Source organism: Belonocnema kinseyi, chromosome 5 (assembly GCF_010883055.1).
Source record: "Belonocnema kinseyi isolate 2016_QV_RU_SX_M_011 chromosome 5, B_treatae_v1, whole genome shotgun sequence".
Classification (NCBI taxonomy): domain Eukaryota; kingdom Metazoa; phylum Arthropoda; class Insecta; order Hymenoptera; family Cynipidae; genus Belonocnema; species Belonocnema kinseyi.
In genome coordinates, this window is record NC_046661.1 from 138,170,909 (window position 1) to 138,193,595 (window position 22,687).

Sequence of the window (22,687 nt, forward strand, 5' to 3'; positions counted from 1 at the left end):
AAATTTTTAAAGAATTTTTTACAAATTTTTGATAAGATTTCACCAAGATCTTAATAATTTTAGAAAAAAAATTCAACTATTTCATTAGATTTCATTTATTTCGAAAAGTTTCATATATTTCCATCAATTTCCCAAGTATTCGAACTGATTTTAAATGTTCCAACAGACTACAAAAGATTTAAAAATATTTTCAAAGTTTCGAAATGTTTCAAAAAATTTGAAAATATTCCACGAAGATTTTAATGATTTCACAAATATTTCAAAGATTTCAGTTATTTCACAAAAATTTCAAATAATTCAAAATATTTCGATAAATTTCCGAAAGATTCGAATAGATTTGAAAAATTTCCAAAGTTTCGAAATAATTCAAGAATTTCACAAATATTTCACCAAGGTTTCAACGATTTTAGAAAAAAGTTTTAAATATTTCAAAACATTGCAATAAATTTCCCAAATAATCGAAAATTTCTAATATTTCAAAATATATCAATTGATTTTTCAACGATTCGAAATATTCCAACAGATTTCAAATATTTCAAAAAATTTCACAAATATTTGAAAATATTCCACCAAGATTTCAAGAATTTCACAAATATTTGAAAATATTTTACAAAGAATTCAGTTATTTCACAAAAATTTCAAATCTTTCAATCAATTTCCCAAACATTCGAACAGATTTCAAATGCTCCAACAGACTACAAAAATTTTAAAAATATTTCCAAAGTTTCGAAATATTTCAAAAACTTTGAAAATATTCCACTAAAATTCGAATAATTTCACAAAGATCTAAAAGATTTCATAATATTTCACAAAAATCTCCAAAGTTTCGAAATATTTCAAGAATTTCACAAATATTTGAAAAGATTGCACCAAGATTTCAACAATTCTACAAATATTTTACTAATATTTAAATAATTTTAGAAAAAATTGTCAAAGATTTCATTAGATTGCATAAAAATTTCAAATATTTCAATAAATTTCCCAAAGATTCAAACCGATTTGAGATATTTCAAAAGTTTCGAAATATTTCAAGAAATTTCACAAGTATTTGAAAATATTTCAGTAATTTTACAAAAGTTTTAAAGATTTCATAAGATTTAAATTATTTCAGAAAGATCTCACAAATATTTCGACAATTTTACAAGATTTTGAAATATTACAGAAGAGTGAAAAGATTTCACCAAAATTTCAATGGTTTGAAAAGAAATTTCAATAATGTCACAAAGAATTGAAATATTTAAAACTATTTCAATTATTTAATCAACCAAAGCTTCCAACAGATTTAAAAGATTTCAAAGATTCCAGCAGATTGCAAAAGATTTTAAAAGATTTCCAAAGTTTTGAAATATTTCAAGAAGTTTTACAAAAAACATTTCAACAATTTTACAAGATTTCGAAATATTTCAGAAGAGTTAAAAGATTTCAAAAGATTTTTAAGTTTTCACAGAAATTTAACAAGGATTTCAAATATTTCAAAAGATTTCAGAAGTTTCCGGAAATTTCACAAATATTTGAAAAGATTTCACCAAGACTTCAATAATTTTACAAAGATTTTAAAAATTTCATAACATTTCAATTATTTCACAAAAGTTGCAAATATTTCAATTACTTCCCAAATATTTGAAGAGATTCGCAAGGATTTCAAATATTTCAATAAATTTTACAAAGATTCGAACGTATTTGAAAGATTTCAAAGATTCCAACAGATTTTAAAAGATTTCCAAAATTTTTAAAGAAATTTGAAAATATTCCACTAAGATTTCAATAATTTCATAAAAATTTCAACTATTTCAGAATATTTCAATAAATTTTCCAAAGATTTGAACAGATTTTAAAGATTTTAAAGATTTTAAAAGATTTCAAAAGTTTCGAAATATTTCAAGGAATTTTACTAAAAACATATTTAAAAAATTTGACAAGATTTCGAAATATTTCAGAAGAGTTCAAAGATTTCAGAAGATTTCAAAGTTTTCACAAAAATTTAACAAAGATTTCAATTATTTCAAAATATTTTAATTATTTGACAAAGATTTTAATGATTTCAAAATAATTTAAAAGTGTCGAAATATTTCAAGAAATTTCACAAATATTTGAAAAGACTTGACCAAGATTTCAATCATTTTACAAAGATTTGAAAGATTTCAATTATTTCATCAAAATATCAAATATTTCAAAATATTTTGATAAATTTTCTAAACATTCGAACAGATTTGGTAGATTACAAAAGATTTTAAAAGATTTCCAATTTTTCGAAAGATTTCAGGAAATTTTAAAAATATTTAAAAACATTTCGCCAAGATTTCAATAATTTTAGAAAAAATTGTAAATATTTCAAAACTTTCGAAATTTTTTTAGAAATTTCACAAATATTTAAAAAGATTTCACCAAGACTTCAATAAGTTTAGGAAAATTTTTCCAAAATTTCATTAGATTTAAATTATTTTACAAAAATTACAAATATTTCAATATATTTCAATAAATTTTCCAAATATTTGAACAGATTTGATAGATTTGAAAGATTCTAACTGATTTCAAAAGTTTTCCAAAGTTTAGAAATATTTCAAAAAATTTGAAAATATAAAAAGATTTCAATTACTTCCACAAAAATTTCCAAATATTTCAATAAATTTCCTAAAGATTTGAACAGAGCTGGAAGATTTCAATTATTTTAATAGATTCCAAAAGATTTCAAAATATTTCAAAAAATTCCACAAATATTAAAAAGCGTTTCAAATAAATTTCAATAATTCCACAAAGAATTTGAATATTCTAAATTATTTCACTTATTTCCCTCGAAAATTCCAACAGATTACAAAAGATTTTGAAAGATTTCCAGATTTTCGAAGAATTCAAAAATTTCACAAATATTTGAAAAGAATTTCAATAATTTTTCAAAGATTTCAGAAGATTTTAGTTATTTCATAAAGAATTAAAATATTTCAAAATATTTTAATTATTTCAATTATTTCCCAAGTTTTCGAACAGATTTGAAAGATTCCAAAAGATTGGAAAATATTTTGAAAAGTTTCGAAATTTTGCTAAAAATTTCAAAAATATTTGAAAAGACTTCAATAATTTTACGAAGATTTAAAGATTTTATCACATTTCAATTATTTCATAAAAATATCAAATATTTCGATAAATTTCCCAAAGATTCGAACAGATATGAAAGATTTGAAAGATTCTAAAAGCTTTCAAAAGTTTCGAAATATTTCAAGAAATTTCACAAATATTTGAAAAGATTTCCCCAAGATTTTAATAATTTAACAAAGATTTCACAGATGTCCAAGTTTTCATAAGATTTCAATTATTTCAGAAAGATTTCAACAAATATTTCAACAATTTCACAAAGACTTTCTAAAGATTTAAAAATATTTTCAAAAATTAAAAAAAAATCTTTAACAAATCCTTTACAGCGATGTCAAACTAATTTACAGATAGCAAAAAATTACAAAAATATTTTATACAAATTTCAACGATTTTACAAAGATTACAATGTTTCCAATAAAATTTTGAAATTGACGAAATATTTCAAACAATTTCACAATTATTTAAAAGATTTTAAAGAGATTTCAATTATTTCACAAAGAATTTAAATATTTAAAAATATTTCACTTATTTCCCCCAAAGATTTCGCCAAGATTTCAATAATTTTACAAGAATAGAAAGATTTCAATTATTTCATAAAAAAATCAAGTATTTCCAAATATTTCGATAAATTTTCCAAAGATTCGAACAGATTTCAAAAGTTTCGAAATATTTTGAGAAAGTAAAAAAGAAACTTAGTTCAACAATTTTACAAGATTTCGAAATATTTCAAAAGAGTTAACAAGGCTTTCAAATAATTCAAAGTATTTCAATTATTTCACAAAGATTTTAATAATTTCAAAAAATTTTAAAATTGTTGAAATATTTCAAGAAATTTCACAAATATTTGAAAAGATTTCACAAAGATTTCAAAGGTTTCAAAGATTTCAGAAAGATTTCCAAAAATATTTTAACAATTTTACAAGATTTCGAAATATTTTAGAAGAAGTAAAAGATTTCACTAAAATTTCGAAAGATTTAACAAAGATTACAAGTATTTAAAAATATTTTTTAATTATTACACAAAGATTTCATAACATTTCAATTATTTCCGAAAGATTTCAATGATTTCAAAAGATTTTGAATTATTTTAAAGATAGCAAAAAATTATAAAAATTTTATCGATTTCATAAATATTTCAAAATGTTTTAACAGGTTTGCCAGATTTCAAAACATTTCAATAATTTCACAAAGATTTCCAAAATTAAAAAAATTTTAAATATTAAAAATTATTTCACAAAGATTTCAATGATTTCAGAAGATTTCAAAATATGTCGCAAACTTTTTTTTAATTTCCAATCTTTTCACAAATCTTTTTATTTAAGAAATATAAAAAATTACAAAAATATTTTACAAAAACTTTAGCGATTTCACAAAGTTTCAATGGTTCCAAAAGATTTCAAAAGTTTAAAATATTTCCGAAGATTTCATAATGATTCCAAAAGACTTCAAAGTTTTCACAAAGATTTCAAATATTTAAAAATATTTCGAAATATTTTAGAGTTTTCACCAATTTTTCAAAATATTTTAAATGATTTCAAATATTTCAAAGTTTTTAAAAACATTCGGATGATTAAATTTTTTTCTAAGGTTTCAAAAGAATTTAGAATATTGATCAATTTGAAAGCATTTTAAAGAGTTAGAAATTTTTTGGGATAATGGATTTTCTAGAATTTCAGGAAATATAATATTTTATTTTATAATATTTTAGTGGATTTAATAAAAAGTATCAATGGATTTTTAAAAGTTTTTATTTAATTGATCCTGAGGATCAATTGCCAAAAATATTTACATATTTTATTTATTCATTATTTTTATTATATTTTTATTTATATCCTTTTATTCACTTTATATCTTTAATTTTTCTAAACTCATTTGAAACTTAGTTAATTAAATAAATTTTTCATATTTTTTAATTGTTTTGAATTCATTTGAATGTTTTTTAAAATTCAGTTTGATTAAAAAAATTTTTTTATTGAATTCTTCTCGTTTCCTTTAAATTCCTCTAAATGCATTAAAATTTCACTGATTTTTTTTTATTACAAATTTTTTTTCAATTTATTTTTAACTTTTGAATCGTTTCAGTCATTATTCATTTTTTTTATTATTTAAGCTGAATTCGTCTTTATTTACCCTGAATTCTTTGAAATTGTTTAAAATTCCCCTGAATTTTTTTCATTTCCTTGAATTTTTCTAAGCTCATTTTAAATTTATTGAATTTTTTGAAGTTTTATTTTTCATACTTTTAATCTGTTTTCAATTCAGCTGATTTTTTAAAAATTATCTTGAATTTTGAAGAATGTCATCGAATTCTTCTCCTTTACGTTAACTTCCTCGAAATTTATTCTAGTTATACGGAAATTAATGAAATTTTTATATTTAAACATTTTTGTCCAATTCCAATTTTTGTCAATTGGAATTCGTTTGAATTTAACTTGATTTTTTTGAAGTCTGTTGAATTTATCCTTAAGTTTTTAGCCTTTTTAGCCTGCTCTTTTCAATTGTTTGATACTTATTAATAAAAAATTTCCCATTAAAGGATCTCAAATCTCGGAATGTTTGGCATTTCACAATTTTCTGCGATTATAAATCCACCACAGACTGCAATTTTGGCCGTCGGAACTGGTCGAACCGTTTTAGGTAAATATTAAATCTTTGAAACTATTTCTTACAAAAAAAAAAAAAAAAGAAACAGGGTTTATTTTTTTACCGTAAATTTGACAAATTTTTAGAAGAAAAATTCATGGGAAATTTTTAAATTATAGTTTTATAAGGAATTTCAAGAGAAAGTCTGAAAGATTTTAAAGCAAAATTTTGCCATATTACATAATTTGAGAAAAAAATTTAAGTAAGTTTAGAAGATATTCAAAAGTTTTGAACGGATTCAAAAATAATTAAAACTTGCCAAGATTTTTAAAGAATGTTGTAAAGTTTCACGAAAATGAAAGATATTTTTTCAAGTTTCCAAGAAATATTAAAACAAGATTTAAAAAAAAAAGAATTTTTCTTATATTTTTCTTATTCTAAAAATAGTTTAGAAGATTTTAAAGCAAAGTGTTTCAATTTGGTAAGATTGCAAAATAAAAAACGAACAAAAATTGGGTAAATTCAAGAAATATTTAGTAGAATTTAAAAATTTAAAAATTAAGAAGATTGTAAGGTAATTTTTTTTAATTCGGAATGATTTGAAAATTTTCAGAAAAATCGTGTCAGTTGAAAATGTATCAAATATTCCTTGTTTTCTTCCCAACTTCTAAAAGTTCTAAACATCTTTTAACAGGACTCGAATTTTTCATAATATTTCGTAAAATTCTATATTATGAAAAAAATTCTTTAAAATCTTTTCCGCTGAGAACTGATTTTCAATAAAAAAAAAAAAAAAAAACTGTCAAAGAATTAGTTGATATTTTAACCAACGAAAATTAATTTTCAATCGGGAGAATTAATTTTCTGCCAAAAATAACATTTTTGTCATAAAATAGTTTAATTTTCAAACAAATAGTTAAATTTGCAACAAAAGGGGATTATTTTTCAAACGAAAATGGGACATTTAAATTTTCGGTAAAAAAAACATTCGTTTTGTAAGAAAAAAGTTAAATTTCCACTCAAAATTTCTTTTCAGTCTAGAAAAAAAAGATATTATGAAATTGTTAAATTTTCATGACAGAAAGATGAATTTCATACAAAAAAATTGAATTCAATTCGTTTTCAAACTAAAGAATGCACTTTTCTAAAAAAAAAATTAATTTTAACCCAAAAAGACGAATTTTCAACAAAGCATTTGAATTTTCAACCGATAAGTATATACAATTTTAGCCAAATTTTTTAATTTTCAAAAAAACAAAATTTTTAGCTGAACTAAATTTCAAGAGAATACATGAATGTTTCACAAAAAAGTTCATTTTCAACTACATAATTCATTTTCTAATAAAATCGATGAATTTTCAATTCAAAAGGACCAAATTTCAACTGAAGCGGATGACTTTATAACAAAAAATTTTTATTTACTGCAAAAAAACTTAATTTTAAATCAAATAGTTAATTCCTGTACAAAAAAGGTAAATTTTCTATCAAAAAGGATAATATTTTAATAAAATTCCTAAATTTTCAAAAAAATAAGAATATTTTCAACCCAATAAATTATTCAATAAATATTAAAAAATAATATCTTAAAAAAATTGCAGTTATAAGTTGAAAACTCAACTATTTAATTAAAAATTCATCTACTCGGTACAAAATTTAGGAATTTTGTTAAAAATTCATCTTTTTTAGTTGACTTTATTCGTTTAAAATTCCTTTGTTTTTTTTGCAATTTTTTTTTTCAAACAACAAATTTAACGCTTCTTTTTTCTCTTAAGACATTTTTTAATATCTATGTTTTTCCTCTTTTTGAATATAAAATATAAATTTTATTTTATATAATCTTCAATCGAGCTGAATTGAAATAAAAAAAAAATTTTGACTTAAAATTGATCAAAAAAGGATGTTTTAATTAAAGTTTGGCTGAAAATTGAAATGGAATATTCGCAAATTCTTAAAGCGTAATGAACACACTGCGACATCTTTTAATTAGAATAATTTGTATAGTAAAATATAACAAATAGTAAATAGTCTCAAAATTATATTTAATAATAACAATAAATATATCTACATTTCCACTGAGAACTAATTTTAATAAAAAAAACAACTATTTTTTACAAAATCATTTAATTGCTAACAATATAGTTAAATCCGTTACCAAAATGTTGATTTTTCAAACAAAAAAGATGAATAGTCTGCATTTTTAAACAATAATAGTTTAAGTTTTAACCAAAAAATTAAGCAGATGAATTTCTAATGAGAAAAATTAATTTTTAATGAAAATAACGATAAAAGCGAAATTTCTACAAAAAAATAGAATTTTACACCAAATTTTTTTATTTTAAACAAAATTGTTTAATCCTCAATCAAAATAGATAAATCTTCAACAAAAAAGTTGCATTTTTAACCAAAAAGAGATGAAATTTCTATCAAAAAGTGAATTTTCTACCTAGAAAAAATTTTCAGTCAAGAATGAAAAATAATGTTAAGCAAATTGCTGAATTTTCAACAAAAAAGATTAATGTTTATTAAAAAATGTTATAGTTGATATTTCTACTACAAAACTTTAAGAAAAAATAGTTAGATTTGACCAAACAGTATATATTTTCAACATGACTAGATTTTGAAAAAAAAAGTTGGTTTTCTACCAAAAAAAGTCGAATTTTCAACAAAAAAAAAACATTTTTTAACCAGAATGTTAAATTTTTAACCAAAAATGGAGTAGATAAATTTTCATTGAAAATGAATTTTCAAGCCAAAAAGCCTAATTCTCTATCAAACAATTTAATTTTAAAAACAGAACATGAAATAACAACAAAAAAGTTAATTTGCAATTAATCAGTTGACTTTTTTTAACAAAATATTTGAATTTTTAGTTAAAAAAATTGTTTACATCAAAAATAACTTTTAATTACATTTTTTAACCAGAAAAAAAACGAACTTTCAACTAAAATTATGAATCTTCAACGAAAAAAAAATGGAATTTTAAAAAAATTCGTTCATCTTTCAACCAATGAGTGAAATTTTCAATGAATAATTTTTTTGGTATAAAATTTTACTTTTTGTTTGCACATTCTGCAATTTAGTTAAAGATTTTAATATTTTATTGAAAATTAAAGTCTTTTGTTAAAAAGTAATTGTTTTTGGACGAACAATTATATTGTTTGGCAGAAAAATCATTTTTTAAAATTGAAAATTCATATTTTTTGGTTGAAAATTTATCCTTTTTTATTGGAAATTAATTCTTTTTATTTGAAAAGTCTATTATTGTATTTTTTTAATATAAATAATCTCTTTTACTTAAAAAACATACTTTTTGAAAAAATTCAACGATTTTTTTTGAAAAAGTCATCGTTTTTGGTCGAAAATTTATATTTTTGTAGAAAATTCATTTTTTTGTTGTTGAAAATGTATCTTTTGGTAGAAAAATCTTTTTTTAGTTGTTAAAAATTCACCTTTTATATTTGAAAGTTAATAATTTTTATTTAGTTTATTGAAAATTGAACTAGGTTCATAAAAAAGTCACCCTTTCTTTTAAATTAACCTTTTGGTTAAAAAAATCTATTTTGATTGAAAGTTAGTTCTTTTTATCAAAAACAAAACAAAGCAAACAAAAAAAAGTATTATATTTCTTTTTCAGAATTAATCTGAATTCAACTACTTTCTAAAAAGTTATATTTTTTTGTCAAAAATTGATACTTTTTGGATTGAAAATTCTCTTTTACTTTAAAAATCGTCTTTTTGAGTTTAAAATTCAACTATTCGCTAAAAAAAAAATCACTTTCTGGTTAAAAATTATACTATTTGGTTGAAAATTCAACTATTTTCTTAAAAAGTAATATTTTTTTAAATTAAAATTTGAAGTGATTTGTTAAACACTTGTATTTTTTGATAGAAAATAAATCCTTTTGGTGTAAAAATCCTCATTTGTTAAAAAATTCATATTCTTTAGTTTCAAAAATTCGTCTTCCTTGCTTCAAATTTAAACTGGCTTGTAAAATATTCATATTTACAAATTAAAATTTTAAGATTATATTTAAAAATGCAACTCTTCCTGATTTAAATTTTGAATAGATGACACTCTGCGATGACTGTAGTTATTTTCTTGTTTTTAATTCTCAGAATTTAATTTCAACGTGGATTTTTTTAGTATTTCGAATAATTTGAGTGGTGTCAAAGGCAAAAAAATATTTAACATACAAATGTTAAAATATTTGAGCTTCGTTGCAAAGTCTAATTGATTAATAAAAGTATCGCATTTAAAAATTGCACTGTCAGTCGGTTTTTGTCGAAAAAACAAATGTGCTTTTTCTCCCATAAATTTTATTTTCAGACACCTCGCTGACAAAATCGACAATGATGACCGTGACGTTATCTTATGACAGGCGAGCGATCGACGAGGACCAAGCTGCCGATTTTTTGGCGGTTCTTCGTGTCATGTTGGAAGATCCGACTTTTCTCGCTGTGGGCAGAGCTCAGGCTTTAAGACATCGACGCGAATGAAAAAAAATTTTTTTAATGCAAAACATAGTTTGAGAGTTTGTGAAAAAACTCGAATTGTCTCCTGACTTTAAAAAAAAAAAAAAATATTGTACAAAGGCCACGGAAACTCGCGAAAAGAGTTTTTAGATAATTTTCAAGTGCCGGGTCGAGTTTTGATTATCGATCTTGATCAGAAGGTCGTGGGAAAAATGAATATTTGACCGGATGTCGCAGTAGCTAACGAGTTCATTAAATTTTATTTAAAAATCAATTGTCACTCGATCAGAACTCGATAGTAATTACTGAAACGTAGTTAAATCCCGGATAAATATAAATATTATTATTTTAAAAACAAAGTTAAACACTAATGTGAAGTGAAAATTAAAGAGATTTTCACTCATTTTTGTTATTGTTCAATTCTGTTGAGATTATATTTGTTTGTTAGGTCAAAATTGTTGTAATTTGTAAATTACTCATTAGATATTTCATCTTGTAAATAAAGTATTTAATTTATTGTCCACACTGATCAATTTCGTCTAGTTAATGGCAAAAGAAATATATTTTTTTGCTAGTCCACTTATTACGAGGCTAAATTCCCGTTGATTTTATTTCAGGAGTGTTATGATCGAATTTGGAAAATTGATTTCCAAAACAGTTTGATTTTCTACCAAGAAGAATAATTTTCAGTGAAAAAAGAAATTTCTTTATAAAAATCCTTAGATTTTCGACAAAAAATTGAATCATCAACCAAAAAAAAAAAAATATTTTTAATTAAATAGTTGAATTTTCAAACAAAAAATATGAATTTTCGAGAAATTAGTCACATTTTCAATCAAAGAAATTTATTTTTTACTGAAATTATGAATCTTCAACTAAAGAAATTAAATTTTAACTAATAAGTTCAATTTTCAACAAAATGCGAAAATTTTCGACAAAATAATTACGCTGTTAATCAAAAAGCAAATTTTCAACAAAAAAAAACATAAATTTTTGTCTAAATACATAAATTTTCAACAATGTAGTTGCATTTTCAACCAAAAAGATTAATTTTTAACTAAAATTATGAGCTTCAAACAAAAAATGAATTTTTAATAAAATAGTTTAATTTTCAACCAAAAAGATGAATTTTTAACAAAATTGTTGAAATTTCTACCAAGAAGAATAATTTTCAGTGAAAAAATAATTTTTTTTATTAAAATCCGCAGATTTTCGAAAAAGAAAAAAAAATCATCAACCAAAAAAATGAATTTTTAATTAAATAGTTGAATTTTCAACCAAAAAATATGAATTTTCGACAAATTTGTCACATTTTCAACCAAAGACATTAATTTTTAACGAAAATTATGAAGCTTGAAACAAAAAATGTATTTAATAAAATAGTTTGATTTTCAACCAAAAACATGAATTTTTAACAAAATATTTGAAATTTCTACCAAGAAGAATAATTTTCAGTGAAAAAAGAATTTTTTTTATTAAAATCCGCAAATTTTCGAAAAAGAAAAAAAAATCATCAACCAAAAAAATGAATTTTTAATTAAATAGTTGAATTTTCAACCAAAAAATATGAATTTTCGACAAATTTGTCACATTTTCAACCAAAGACATTAATTTTTAACGAAAATTATGAAGCTTGAAACAAAAAATGTATTTAATAAAATAGTTTGATTTTCAACCAAAAACATGAATTTTTAACAAAATAGTTGAAATTTCTACCAAGAAGAATAATTTTCAGTGAAAAAATATTTTTTTTTATTAAAATCCGCAGATTTTTGAAAAAGAAAAAAAGAAAAAAAATCATCAACCAAAAAAATTAATTTTTAATTAAATAGTTGAATTTTCAACAAAAAAATGTGAATTTTCGACAAATTTGTCACATTTTCAACCAAAGAGATTAATTTTTAATTAAAATTATGAAGCATCAAACAAAAAGTGAATTTTTAATAAAATAGTTTAATTTTCAACCAAAAAGATGAATTTTTAACAAAATAGTTGAAATTTCTACCAAGAAGAATAATTTTCAGTGAAAAAAGAATTTTTTTTATTAAAATCCGCAGATTTTTGAAAAAGAAAAAAAGAAAAAAAATCATCAACCAAAAAAATTAATTTTTAATTAAATAGTTGAATTTTCAACAAAAAAATGTGAATTTTCGACAAATTTGTCACATTTTCAACCAAAGAGATTAATTTTTAATTAAAATTATGAAGCTTCAAACAAAAAATGAATTTTTAATGAAATAGTTTAATTTTCAACCAAAAAGATGAGTTTTTAACAAAATAGTTGAAATTTCTACCAAGAAGAATAATTTTCAGTGAAAAAATATTTTTTTTAATTAAAATGCGCAGATTTTCGAAAAAGAAAAAAAATCAACCAAAAAAATTAATTTTTAATTAAATAGTTGAATTTTCAACCAAAAAATATGAATTTTCGACAAATTTGTCACATTTTCAACCAAAGAGATTAATTTTTAATTAAAATTATGAAGCATCAAACAAAAAATGAATTTTTAATAAAATAGTTTAATTTTCAACCAAAAGAGACGAACTTTTCATCAAAAAGAAAAAATTTGTCTGATAATGAAAAAGAATTTTTAACAAAAGACCTGAATTTTCGAAACTTAGTTACATTTTTATTCAAAGAAATTAATTTTCAACTAAGAAAAATAATTTTTAGTCAAAAAATAAATTTTTCTAACTAAATACGGAAATTTTCGAAAAAATATTCGAAATTTCTATCAAAAGAAAATCTATTCTTTTGGTAGAAAATTTGAATTATTTTTTCGAAAATTCATATATCTTGTCTTAGTTTTTAACGGAAATTATGAATCTTAAAATAAAAAAATCTTGAATTTTTAACAAAATAGTTTAATTTTTTTTACCATGAAGAATAATTTTCGGTCGAAAAGAATTTTTAAAAATAAAATACGTGAATTATCGACAAAAGAATTGAGTTTTCTACAAAAAGGTGAAATTTTGGTTCAAAAAGAAACCTTTTAAAAAAATACATACATTTTTTGTAAAATGTATAAATTTTCAATAAATTATTTACATTTTCGACCAAAGGGATTCATTTTGGACTGAGATTATGAATCCTTAAGCCAGAAATGAATTTTTAATAAATTTCTTTAATGTGCAAAAAAAAAGACAAATTTTGTACCAAAAGGAATAGTTTTTTACCAAAAAGAATAATTTTTTGGTCAAAAATGATATTTTTTTAACAAAGTACGTGAACTTTCGAAAAAATAATCTAATTTTCTAACAAAATCATAAATTTTGTTTTAAATAGACAAATTTTCAAAACACTACTTGAATTTTCTAACACATAACTTTCATTATCAACCAAAGAAATTAATTTTTAACTGAAATTTTGAATCATCATCCAAAAAGTTAATTTTTAAATAAATAATTCAATTTTCAAACAAAGAAGATGAATTTTCAACAAAATAGTTACATTTTCAAACAAAAACTTCAAATTTTGACTGAATTTATGAATCTTAAAATAAAAAATTCATGAATATTTAACAAAATATTTGAATTTTCAGCCAAAAAGATCAATTTTCTGTCCAAAAAGGCGAATTAAAAAAAAACATGAATTTTGAACAAAATAGTTGAATTTTCTACCTAGAAGTGTAATTTTCGTTTAAAGAAGAAATTTTTTAAATAAAATACGTGATTTGAAAAAAATTGAATTTTCCACTAAAAGACTAAATTTCGGTTCAAAAATACAAATTAAGCAAAAATACATAATCTTTTTTTAAATACATCAATTTTCAACAAATTAGTTACATTTTCAACCAAAGAGATTAATTTTTAATGAAATAGTTTACTTTTCTATTAAGAAAAACATTTTTTATTAAAAAAAGAAATTTTTCTAATAAAATAAGTGAATTTTCTACCAATAATTTTCGGTCAATAAAAGCGAATTTTCAACAAAATGCACGAATTTTCGACAAAATAGTTTACATTGTCAATCAAAAAGAATAATTTTTTTCGGAAATTATGAATCTTAAAATAAAAAATTCATGAATTTTTAACAAAATAGTTTAATTTTCTACCAAGAAGAATAATTTTAAGTCAAAAAAGAAAATATTTTCATTAAAATACGTGAATTTTTGAAAAAAGAATTGAATTTTCTACCAAAAGAATAAATTTCGCTTTACAAATAAAATTTTCAATAAAAAAAATACATAAATTTTTTTTAAATACATAATTTTTCAACAATTTAGTTAAATTTTAAAACAAAAGGATTCACTTTTAACTGAAATTATGAATCTTCATTAAAAAAAATGAATTTTTTAGCAGAAAAGTGAAATTTTCAATCACCAGAGATAAATTCTCAACAAAAATGGTAATATTTGATATTTTGAAGAATTATAATTTTTATTAAAAAATAGTTAACTTAAAAATTGAATTTTTTTCACAAAATAGTTCCAATTCTTAACCAAAAGAAATTAATTTAAAACCGAAAGTTGAATTTTCAACGAAAAAGTATATTTTTCTAACAAAAAATAGGAATTTTCAACTAAATAGTTAAATTTTCAAGCAAAGATGAATTTTCCACTAAAATTATGAATCTTTAAACAAAAGAGATGACTCCTCAACAAAAATGGTAATATTTAAATTAAAAAATTAGTTTTAAATAACAAATATTTAAATTTATGAAAAAAAATTTTAACAAAATAGTTGCATTCTTAAGTAACAGGGGTTAATTTTTAACTGAAATTATGAATCTTGAAACAAAAAATAAATTAGCTCTTAACCAAAAGAGATTAATTTTTAACCAAAAACATAAATTTTCGTCTGAGATGAATAATTTTCTGCCAAAGGAAGAATTTTCAACAAAAAACATGAATTTTCGATAAAATATTTAGATTTTCAACCAAAAAGTGAATTTTTAACAAAATAGTTTAATTTTCAACTAAGAAAAATAATTTTTAGTCAAAAAAGAAATTTTTCTAACAAAATACGGAAATTTTTGAAAAAATAATTGAATTTTCTACCAAAAGAAAATCTTATCTTTTGGTACAAAATTCATTTATTTTTTCGAAAATTCACATATCTTGTTTAAATTTTTAACTGAAATTATGAATCGTAAAATAAAAAAATCTTAAATTTTTAATAAAATATTTGAATTTTCAACCAAAAATATCAATTTTCTGTCAAAAAAGACGAGTTTAAAAAATAATACATGAGCTTTGTACATAATAGTTGAATTTCTACCAAGAAGTATAATTTTCGTTTAGAAAAGAAATTTTAAAAATAAAATACGTGATTTTAAAAAAATTTTGAATTTTCTCCCAAAAGAATAAACTTCAGTTCAAAAAGATAAGAAAATATTTTAATGTTCTACGAAAAAGAAGAATTTGTTGGTCAAAAATGAAATTTTTTAAAAATAAAGTACGTGAAATTTCAAAAAAATGATTTAATTTTCTAAAAAATTAATAAGTTTTGGTTGAAAAGGACAAATTTTCAAAACAACAAATAAACTGTTTTCAATTTACATAAATTTTCTAACAAATAAGTTTAATTTTCAACCAAAGACATTAATTTTTAACTGAAATTATAAATCATTAACCAAAAAATTAATTTTTAATTAAATAGTTGAATTTTCAACCAAAAAAGATGAATTTTCAACAAAATAGTTACATTTTCAATCAAAGAAATTAAATTTTGTTTGAGATTATAAATTTGGAAATAAAAAATTCAAGAGTTTTTAACAAATTTGAATTTTTAGCCAAAAAGATTAATTTTCTGTCAATAAAGACGAGCTTAAAAAAATGCATGAATTTTTAAAAAAATAGTTGAATTCTTAAGTAAAAGAGAACATTTTTAACTGAAATTATGAATCTTAAAACAAAAAATTATTGAATTCATAATCAAGTTTTTAACAAATTAATTACATTTACTATCAAACAGATTACTTTTTAACTAAATTTATGAATCTTTTTAACAATTTTTAACTAAAGAGATAAATTTTTCGTCTGCCATTTTAAATGTTCAAATTTTGACTTCAGATTTGGATTCAGTGACCCAAAAAACCCGTGTAAGTACCAAGATTTATCCAAACTGAGCCTTTTTGTATTTTCGTCCACCATATTGGATCCGCCATTTCGAATTTTTGAATTCTGACTTCAAATTCGGAATAAGCGACCCCAAAAACCCGTAAGTATCAAGATTTATCCAAATCAAGCCGTTTTTTGTATTTTCGTCCGCCATATTCGATCCGTCATTTCGAATTTTGACTTCAGATTCGGAATCGGCGGACCCCAAAAATCCGTAAGTACCAAGATTGATCCAAATTGAGCCTTTTTTGTGTTTTCGTTCACCATATTGTATCCGCCTATTTAAATTTTCGAATTTTGACATCAAATTCCGATTAAGCGACCCCAAAACCCCTTAAGTAACGACATTTTTTCAAATCGAGCCGTTTTTTGTATTTTCGTCCGCTATATTGGATCCGCCATTTCGAATTTTTTAATTTTAACTTCAGATTCGGATTCAGCGACTCCAAAAATCCTTGAGCAAGACTTGAATGCAAAATCGGAGTAAGTTAAGTAGGAAAAAGAAGATTGACGCTTTTTGCGTCAATGTCAATGAAGGGGTTTATAAAGAAGTATTTTCAACAAAATACATGAATTTTCAAACAAATAGTTGTTACATTTTCAACCAAAGAGATTCATTTTTAACTGAAATTATGAATCTTAAAATAAAAAATTCATTAATTTTTAACAAAATAGTTTAATTTTTTTACCAAGAACAATAATTTTCAGTCAAAAAAGAAAGTTTTTAAATAAGATATTTGAATTTTCGAACAAAGAATTGAATTTTCTACCAAAAGCAAAAATTTCGGTTCAAAAATAAAAATTATCAACAAAAAAACACAAATTTTCTTAAAATACATGAGTTGTTAACAAACTAGTTACATTTTCAATCAAAGAGATGAATTTTTAGCTGAAATCATAATTCTTAAAATAAAAAATTCTTGAATTTTTAACAAAATAGTTTAATGTTTTACCAAAAAGAAAAATCTTTTGTTTGAAAAGACATTCTTTTAACAAAATACGAGAATTTTCGAAAAAATTATTGAATTTTCTACCAAAAGAATAAATTTCGGTTTAAAAAGACAAATCTAAAAAAAACATGAATCTTTTTTTTTAATACATAAGTTTTCAACAAATTAGTTACATTTTCTAACAAAGAGATTAATTTTTACCTGAAATTATAAATCTTCAACCAACAAATGAACTTTTAATACAATATTTGAATTTTCATCCAAAAAAGATAAATTTTCTTTCAGAAAGAATATTTTTCTTTAAAAAAAAGTCGAATTTTCAACAAAATACATGAATTTTCGACAAATTAGTTACATTTTAAATTAAAGAGATTAATTTTTAACTGAAATTATAAATCTCAAAATAAAAAATTCATGAATTTTTAACAAAATATTTAAATTTTCTACCAAAAAGAATAATTTTCGGTCAAAAAAGACATTTTCTAAAAATAAAATACTTAAATTTTCGATAAAATAATTGAATTTTCTACCAAAAGAATAAATTTCGGTTCAACAATACAAATTTTCAACAAAATTTTTTTTAAATACATCAATTTTTAACAAATTAGTTACATTTTCAAACGAATTTTTAATAAAATAGTAAAATCTTCAACAAAAAAAGATGAATTTTCAATGATATAAATTAATTTTCGAAAAATTAGTTACATTTTCAACCGAAAAGAATTATTTAAAACTAAAATTATGAATTTTCAACCAAAAAGTGCATTTTTAGCAAAAAAGTAAAATTTTCAACTAACAGAGATAAATTCTCATCAAAAATGGTAGTATTTGATATTGAAAGAAAAAAATCGATTAAAAAATAGTTAACTTTCTCATAAAAAAAGAACAAATTTTTAACCAAATAGTTGAATTCTGAACTAAAATGGATTAATTTTTAAACAAAAAGATAGATTTTCTATAAAGAAGAATAATTTTCTGTCAATAAAGACGAATTTTCAACAAAATACATGAATTTTTAACAAAATAGTTCTAGAATAGTTTTAGAATCTTCAAACAAAAAATTAATTTTTAACAAAATATTTGAATTTTCAAGAAAAAAGATGAATTTTTAATCAAAAAGAATAATTTTCTGTCAAAAAGATGAATTTAAAAAAAATGCGAAATTTTTGACAACATAATTACATTGTCAATCAAGAAAAATTTGTTGTCAAAAAAGACGCAGTTTCAACAAAATACATGAGTTTTCAAAAATATAGTTACATTTTCTACCCAAGAGATTAATTTTTAGCTGAAATTATGATTCTTAAATCAGAAAATAAGTTAATTCTTAACCAAAACAGATTAATTTTGTAAAAAAAATATAAATGTTCGACCAAAAAGAATAATTTTCTGTCAAAAAAGAAGAATTTCCACTCATTTTTGTTCTTGTTCAATTCGTTTGGTATTTTATTGATTTTTTAGGTCCAAATTGTTGACATTTGTAAGTTACAAAATTAAAAATTCCATTTTGTAAACAAAGTATTTAATTTATTATTACAGAGTGTTTAAGACCGTAAAGTGAATTTTGAGCAAAAAAGTGAAATTTTCAACTAACAGAGATAAATTCTCAACAAAAATGGTAATATTTCATATTTAAAAAAAAAATATTTTTAATGAAATGTAGTTAATTTATCATATTCAAAAATTAAAATTATTCTTTTAAAATAATAACTAAACTTAGGAAAATTTAAGGAAAATATTATTTTCCAATATAAAAAAATCATTTAAAATGAAAATATTCTCTTCAACTTATTGACTAAACGATGTAGAAAATTCGTGATTATTTTTTATTTTTTTTTATTCTCAAATCTTGTAAATATCTTAAAAAAGATTCGAATTTTCAATTTTTCTCTTAAAATTAATTTAAAAAAAAGGAAAAAAAATGATTTGAAATAATTTGAAATTTTTCAATATTTAAATTATTCTAGAATTTTCTGAAATAATCGAGGTTTGCTAAAGAATTTGCAAGTCTTTCAAAATTCATAGAAATTCTCTTAAAATATTCCGGATTTTTTTTCACATTTGTGGAAATAAATGATTTTAGAATGATATCAATTTTAAATATCTTTTAAAATAATTCACCTTTCCTAAAATCCTGTAAAAAATTTTAAAATGTCTTAAAATATTCCAGATTCATTTTTGACATTTTTAGACAAATTTAGCAATATATTAAAGTCCTTTTTAATTTTCTTTAAAAATTAATTTTTCAAATAAAACAAACAAAAAATAATTCGAATGTTGCCAAATTTTTAGGAAAAGCTTTAAAATTGGTTAAAATCTTTTAAATTATAAATTGTTTTTAAAGTTGTACAAACTTTGTAAGTATCCTTTAAAAAATCGAATTTTTAATTCTTCTCTTGTAACTAATTTTTAAAAATAATAAAATTATTTGAAATTTTTGGAAATCTTCTCAAAATTTAAAGTATTTTAGAATTTCTGAAACAATCCAGATTTCCTGAAAAAATTGTCTTAAACTTTTACAGATTGTTTTTTGGCATACTTTTAAAATGTCAAAAAATTCGTAAAAATTATTTTTAAAATTTTTGGAAATTTCAAATATCTTTTGAAATAATTCACGTTTCCTAAAATCCTGAAAAATAAAAAAAATGCCTTAAAATCTTCCAGATTCTTTTTTGACATTTTTAACAATTCTTATAAATGTATTAAAATCCTTTTTAATGTTCTTTAATAATTTATTATGCAAATAAAAAAAAATTATATAAAATGCTGCAAAAAATGTTTTTATTATTTTGAAACCTTTCAGAATCCTTAAAAAGCTTCAAAACTTAAATTCTTCCAGATTCTTTTTTGACAATTTTGGGATTCTTTTGAAAGATTTTCAAAAATTTCTTTCAAAATTATTAAACAGTTTTTTTTTCGAAATCGTCAAAAATTTAAATTTTGTTAACAATTTTTTTATATATTTTCAAAATTTAAATGACCAGAATTATTTCAAAGATTAAAAATTTTTTTTTTAATCATACGTATTTCCTAAAATACTGAAGAATTAAATAAGTTGTTTAATTTCCTTTAAGAATTAGTTTATCAAATAAACAAAAAATTTGCCAAGAATTTTAAGAACATTTTTTATTATCTTGAAATCTGTCAAAATCCTTAAAAATCTTCAAAATGTTATTTCGAAATCTTCAAAAATCTTTGTTTCAAATTTGTTGCAATTTTTTGAAATTTAAAATTATTTTCGAAATTTTTTTAAAGCCTGTACATATATATTTAAAAAATTATTCGAATTTTTCTCTCGCAAATAATTTTTGAAAAAAAAATAAAATAAAAAAATTATTTGAAATTTTTAAAAATCTTCTCAATATTTCAATTATTTTCAAATTTTATGAAATAATCCAGGTTTCCAAAAAAATTTGCAAATCTTAAAAAGCTTTATGATGTTATTTCAAAATCTTCAAAATTTTATTTCGAAATCTTCAGAAAATGTAATTTGTTTTAAATTTGATAAGAAATTTCCTATTCTAAATTGTTTTTAAATTTTTTTAAAAAGCTTTGTAACTATCTTTAAAAATCATTCGATTTTTTAATTTTTCTCTTACAACTAATTTTTCAAAATAAAAAAATTATTTGAGATTTTTTTTAATCTTCTCAATGTTTAAACGATTCTCGAATTTTCTGAAATAACCCAGGTTTCCTAAAAAAATTTCAATTCTGCAAAATTTATTCAAATTATTTAAAAGTTTTTTGTCGAAAATGTCAAAAATTTTAATTTTGTTAAAAATTTTTGTATATATTTTCAAAATTAAAATGACAAAATTGAAATTATTTCAAAATTTTCCTACAAATTTTTTTTTAATAATTCGCGTTTCCTAAAATCCTGAAGAATTAAAAAAAGTTTGCCCAGAATTTTAAGAAATGTTTCTTTATTATCGTGAAATCTTTCAAAATACTTCAAAAGCTTCAAAATGTTATTTCGAAATCTTCAGAAATCTCCTTTGTTTTAAATTTGTTGAAATCTTTTCAAATTTGAAATTATTTTTCAATTTTTGCAAATTTTCTCAATATTTAAATTATCTTAGAATTTTCTGAAATAATCCAGGTTTCATAAAAAAATTTACAATTCCTGCAAAAAATAAGAACAATTCTTTTAAAATATTCCAGATTCTTTTTTGACAATTTTGGTAATAAATTATTTTAGAATTAATTTGAAATTTTCTAAACATATTTTGAAATAATTTACGTTTTCTAAAAAACTGAAAAAATTTTAAAAATTGTTTTAAAATCTTCCAGATTCTTTTTTGAGATTTTTAGAATTGTTTAGAAATATATCAAAATCCTTTTTAATCTTCCTTAAAAAATAAATTTAAAAAATTGATATATTTTAAGAAAAGATTTTTTTTAATATCTTGAAATTTATAAAAAGCTTTATAATGTCATTTCGAAATCTTCAGAAAATCTACTTAGTTTAAAATTTGTTAATATTTTTCGAACTTTAAATTTTTTGAAATTTTTTTACAAAGCTTGTAAGTATCTTTAAAAATCATTCGATTTTTAAATTTTTCTCTTAAAACTCGTTTCACAAAATAAAAATATTATTTTAAATTTTCTCAATATTTAAATGACATATTTTCGAATTTTCTGAAATAATCCAAAATTCCTCAAAAAATTACAAGTCCTGAAAATTTATAAAAAAAAGTTTAAAAATATTCCAAACAGTTTTTGAAATACTTTGAAATTTTCAAAACTTAAAATTAGTCTTTTAAAATAAAACCTAAAGACAGAAAAATTTAAGAAGAATTATTCTCCAATATAAAAAAATAATTTACTATATATATGTTTAGTTAACAATTTTTGAATATATTTTCAAAATTTAAATGAACAGAATTATTTCAAAATTTCTAAATATTACCTTTTTTAATTTTCTCTAAAAATGAGTTTTTCAAATAAATAAAAAATTAGCAAAGAATTTAAAGAAATGTTTTTTCATTAGCTTACAACCTTTCAAAATCCTTAAAAAGCTTCAAAATGTTATTTCGAAATCTTCAAAAATCTCCTTTGTTTTAAATTTGTTGAAATCTTTTCAAATTTAAAATTATTTTTCAATTTTTTTTTTAAATCTTGCAAAAATGTTTAAAAAATGATTTGAAATTTTTGCAAATCTTCTCAATATTCAAATTATTTTTGAATTTTCTGAAATAATCCAGGTTTCCTAAAAAATGTGCTAGTCCTAGAAAATTAAAAAAAAAAATCTTAAAATATTTCGGATTCACAATTTTGGAAATAAATCATTTTAGAATTTTCAAAATTTCTAAATATACTTTAATTAACATTTCCTAAAATCCTGATAAATTAAAAAAAAATCCTAAAATTAGTTACTTAAAGAAATAAAACTAAACTTAAAATAAGTCCTTCAAAATAAAACCTAAAGTTATTAAAATTAAAGGGAAAAATATTATTTTCTAATATGAAAAAAAAAAAGAATTTCAAATAAAAATCTCGGAAAACATAAAAAATTCTTAAGATAAATAA

At 20.8% G+C, this 22,687-nt stretch overlaps 2 protein-coding genes across 2 annotated transcripts in view; one reads left to right on the top strand and one right to left on the bottom strand.

Annotated features, from left to right (window-relative positions):
* LOC117173909 (pyruvate dehydrogenase protein X component-like) overlaps positions 1-5,621 on the bottom strand; it is a 12,610-nt gene extending 6,989 nt beyond the window's left edge. Inside the window, exon 1 of the mRNA XM_033362556.1 lies at positions 5,600-5,621. Within this exon, the coding sequence (XP_033218447.1) occupies positions 5,600-5,621 (22 nt within the window). The remainder of the gene's footprint in view (positions 1-5,599) is intronic.
* Positions 5,622-5,628: 7 nt separating this feature from the next.
* LOC117172789 (dihydrolipoyllysine-residue acetyltransferase component of pyruvate dehydrogenase complex-like) lies at positions 5,629-10,272 on the top strand. Its single transcript, XM_033361004.1, has 2 exons — positions 5,629-5,727; positions 10,001-10,272. The coding sequence occupies exons 1-2, from the start codon at positions 5,643-5,645 to the stop codon at positions 10,168-10,170; spliced, it is 255 nt and encodes an 84-aa protein (XP_033216895.1). The 5' UTR covers positions 5,629-5,642; the 3' UTR covers positions 10,171-10,272.
* Positions 10,273-22,687: the final 12,415 nt, after the last annotated feature.

Excerpts from the sequence above, each read along its gene's own strand:
- LOC117172789 (XM_033361004.1), top strand. The coding sequence starts at position 5,643 with ATGTTTGGCATTTCACAATTTTCTGCGATTATAAATCCACCACAGACT. Across the intron at positions 5,728-10,000 it reads AACTGGTCGAACCGTTTTAG|ACACCTCGCTGACAAAATCG; the intron begins GTAAATATTAAA and ends TTTTATTTTCAG.